The sequence below is a fragment of the Protobothrops mucrosquamatus genome, unplaced genomic scaffold (genome assembly GCF_001527695.2).
Source record: "Protobothrops mucrosquamatus isolate PMUCROS unplaced genomic scaffold, P.Mucros_1.0 scaffold10667, whole genome shotgun sequence".
Taxonomy (NCBI): domain Eukaryota; kingdom Metazoa; phylum Chordata; class Lepidosauria; order Squamata; family Viperidae; genus Protobothrops; species Protobothrops mucrosquamatus.
In genome coordinates this window covers 5,023-8,265 of record NW_015396453.1, presented here as the reverse complement: position 1 = coordinate 8,265, position 3,243 = coordinate 5,023, and the positions used below count along the sequence as shown (strand labels likewise).

The window sequence follows — 3,243 nt, the reverse complement described above, 5'->3', positions numbered from 1 at the left end:
GGGGAAATAGGGGGGGGTTCAAATTCTTCCTTCAGAAGGAGATGGGAATGAGAAAGAGGGAAGCAGGGAAGGAAGGAGGGAGGGAAGGAAGTCCCGCCTTAGCACTTGGCCACCTGCCAAGTCAAAAGTTTGCTTGTCAAAAGGTTGCAGAAGGGGATCACATGACCCTTGAACACTGTGACCATCATAAATATGAATCTGTTGCCAAGCATCCAAATATAAATCACATGACACTGGGCCTGCTGCAATGGTCATAAGTGTGAAAAATGGTCATAAGTCATTTCAGTAGAATTGCAACTTTAAACAGTTTTTTTTTTTGGTCATCAAGTGTTTGACACCTTGCTAGGTGGTACTTGAATATTCCCATATATCCTAAAAGTGGTACAGTCGGTGAAAAGGTTGAAAAGCCCTGGCTTACAGCATTAACACATTAAAATCCCAACAGATAAATATTTCTATAGCAATCAAAATGGAATTCCCAATCAAGATAAAATTATAGCTAAAAGAATGGGAGGAACAGGACATATGAGGGGGGAGGGGGGATTGCCTCTGAATTCAACAACTACCTCCAGTGTGAGGCTCCCCATTAGGACCCCCTGATTTTGAGCCAGATTTCGCCTAATCTGTACTTGAACCTTTGGCTTTTTCTGCCCAGGTTCCCCCCCTCCAATCCTCTCCCTGCAGCCGTCCGGCCTCCCTCCCAGCCCCATTTCCCCAGGGGAAGGAGGTGGGGAGGGGTCCGACCCTCCTACCTGGGATGGGGGGGCAGGGAGGGGTCTAGGACAACTTGCATAATATGGAAGAAATGGAGAAAGAGAATCAGGAAAGGAAGGAGGCCGAGGGAGGAAAGAAATGAAATGTAAAGGACAAAAATTAAAAAAAAAACATTTTTAAAATTATTTTAAATGATTGAATAAAATTGTTGAATTGTCCTGCGGTGAGTTGCCCCATTCCGGACAGGGAGGGCGGAAAGGATCTGGGGGGGAGGGGATCTTGGGGAAAGGGAAGGTAGCTGAGGAGATCAGGCAGATCCCAGGATCACAGAAGAGCCTTGGAAGGGATCCCTCTTGATCTCCTCCTTCAGCAAATGGCACAACTCTTGGGTGGATTAATGGGGGGGGAGGGCTGAGTGAGCCCCCCCAAGAGGGTCCTCCATAGATCCACTCCAGCTCAGCGAACTTTTGCTAACAATATTTTTCTCCGTTGAGGGATTCTCTTATGAGCAGGGAAGGTTTGCAGGGAAGAATTTAGGAGTAAACATGAATTCCAGACTGAATATGCAGAGAACAAAATCTGTGTCGGTTCCCCTTAAATATTCCACAATTTCCGGAAGGAGCAGATGCCCAGCGTCTCCCTGTAAAATGCCTTTTTCTCTTGGGATCTGGCGGTTTTTCTCTTGTGGAAGAAAGACCTTATTTAATTCTTTGGTAGGATATTATTTTGGAAGACCCTGGCAACAACAAATGGCAACAACTGCAGATGAAACACTTGTTTTGCACAATGAAACCTTATCAGTTGATAGAAATAAATAATAATAATATAAACAAATAAAATTAGAACAAATGTAAGCAATTTGCCAGGAATCTGGAACAGGGAACTAAACAATCCGAGGCTTCAGGGCTGAACGAATGCCCGAAATTCAGCATTAATTTTTGTGGGGTTTTTTTGAATCTTTGCCCCCAAATGAGGAACCTTCCCAGATATGAAGAGGGAAGCGATTCGGCTGCAGGTGGAGCTGAGTCTGTGACCATAAAGGGGGGTCTCCAGGGGGGCTTTTCTCCCAGACCCCCAAAATTGGATGAACAAATGACTCTGAATAAAGGATAAGAAGAGCTAAAAGAGGGACAGGGCACAGCAGACGAAAGAGCCTTCCCTAATTCCCTTTTCCAGACCTTTGGAAGTTCACTTTTTATCCTGAAATCCCAAAGGCCCCAGAGGTGAAGGGAGCCCCTCCCCCATTCCTGGCCTTCCGGAAAGGGGTGAAAAGGGGGCTCTGGGGCTTTGCTTGGGGGGCACAGAGGAGGAGGCAGCCGTGGGGCTGGTAGGCCTCCTGAAGCCCCCCCTTTTAATTTACTACTGCATTTTAATCATTCTTGTCTTTTAAATCCTATAGATTATTTTGGTGGTTTTATATTTTATGGGTATACCATGCAAAGTCCCTCTCTGTGAGAGAGAGATGGTTTTAAAAGTTGATAAGTAAATCAATATATGTATTATTGATTTATTAATATAAAATATTATATTAAAATAGTGTATAGATTATATTGAAATATATCTATATACTGGGAAAGAGAGAGACCTGGCTGGATTCCTCCCCCACACCCGAAAAATATAATATTTGGTATAATATTCTGGAAAGAAGTTTTTCTGGGCAGGGGAAACTTTGGACCGTGGGAAGAGAAGGAAGATGGTGGGACTGATGGGAAGGAGAGGAATCTATTTCTTCCCTTTTGCATGTTTAATTGTCATAGTTGTAGAATTTCAAACTTTTTAATGGTAATTTATTTTTTCACCTTCCTTTTTATACATTTTTATCTAGGGGTGATGTTATATCCTATGCCATCCAGATCCCCGCTTGGAGGGAGGTGAAGGGATTAGGAGTATCAATAAATAGCAAGAAATACCAATGAATAAATTTCATAGATCGGAGAGCAGAGAATGCATAAGGGGCAAATCTTTATCCGGGAGAGTCCTAATAAATGAAATGAAAAGGGGGGTCCCTGCATTCCCCCCCCGTAGAACTCCCCCTCCCCCACTCACCTCTCCGGCCAACCACAGAAGCCCTCTGGGCAGTCCCATAGTTGTATCGGCAGAAGGAATCCACGCAGGCCTTCTGGAACTGCAGGATGGCCTTATCGCTGTTCCACTTGTCCACAGCGGGCTGCCCCAACGGAGTGACGGCCACGTATTTCCAGAGATCGCTGTCGAAGTACCTGATCTCCTGCCGGTCGTAGATGTCTCGGTCCAGGAACCGCACCCGCTGCGTCCCGTTGAAGAAATGGCACTCGGTCTTCTCCTGGAGGAGGAAATGGGCTGCGGGGGGTGGGGGGTGGAGCAGAAAGAGGAAAGCCCTCAGGAGGGACTCCAGGGCCCATCGTTCCCAGCGGCTACTAGAGGAGGGGCGGAGCGACGGGAAGGCGGAGCGACAGGAGACCTGCTGTGAGGGACTGCCGGAAGGTGCCCCCTGGAGGAGGGATGGGGAACCGTCGGTCCCAGCGGGATTCCCCCTTGGTGGGGGTCTGG

The 3,243-nt window shown here is 46.7% G+C and overlaps 1 protein-coding gene across 1 annotated transcript; it reads right to left on the bottom strand.

Moving 5' to 3' along the window:
• Positions 1 to 2,760: 2,760 nt before the first annotated feature.
• LOC107301207 (HLA class II histocompatibility antigen, DR beta 5 chain-like) lies at positions 2,761 to 3,033 on the bottom strand (the record flags this gene model as incomplete). The annotated part of the gene is made up of 1 exon (XM_015830464.1): positions 2,761 to 3,033. A coding segment is annotated over one exon (273 nt), but the record flags the coding sequence as incomplete, so codon positions are not given.
• Between the last annotated feature and the right edge of the window lie 210 nt (positions 3,034 to 3,243).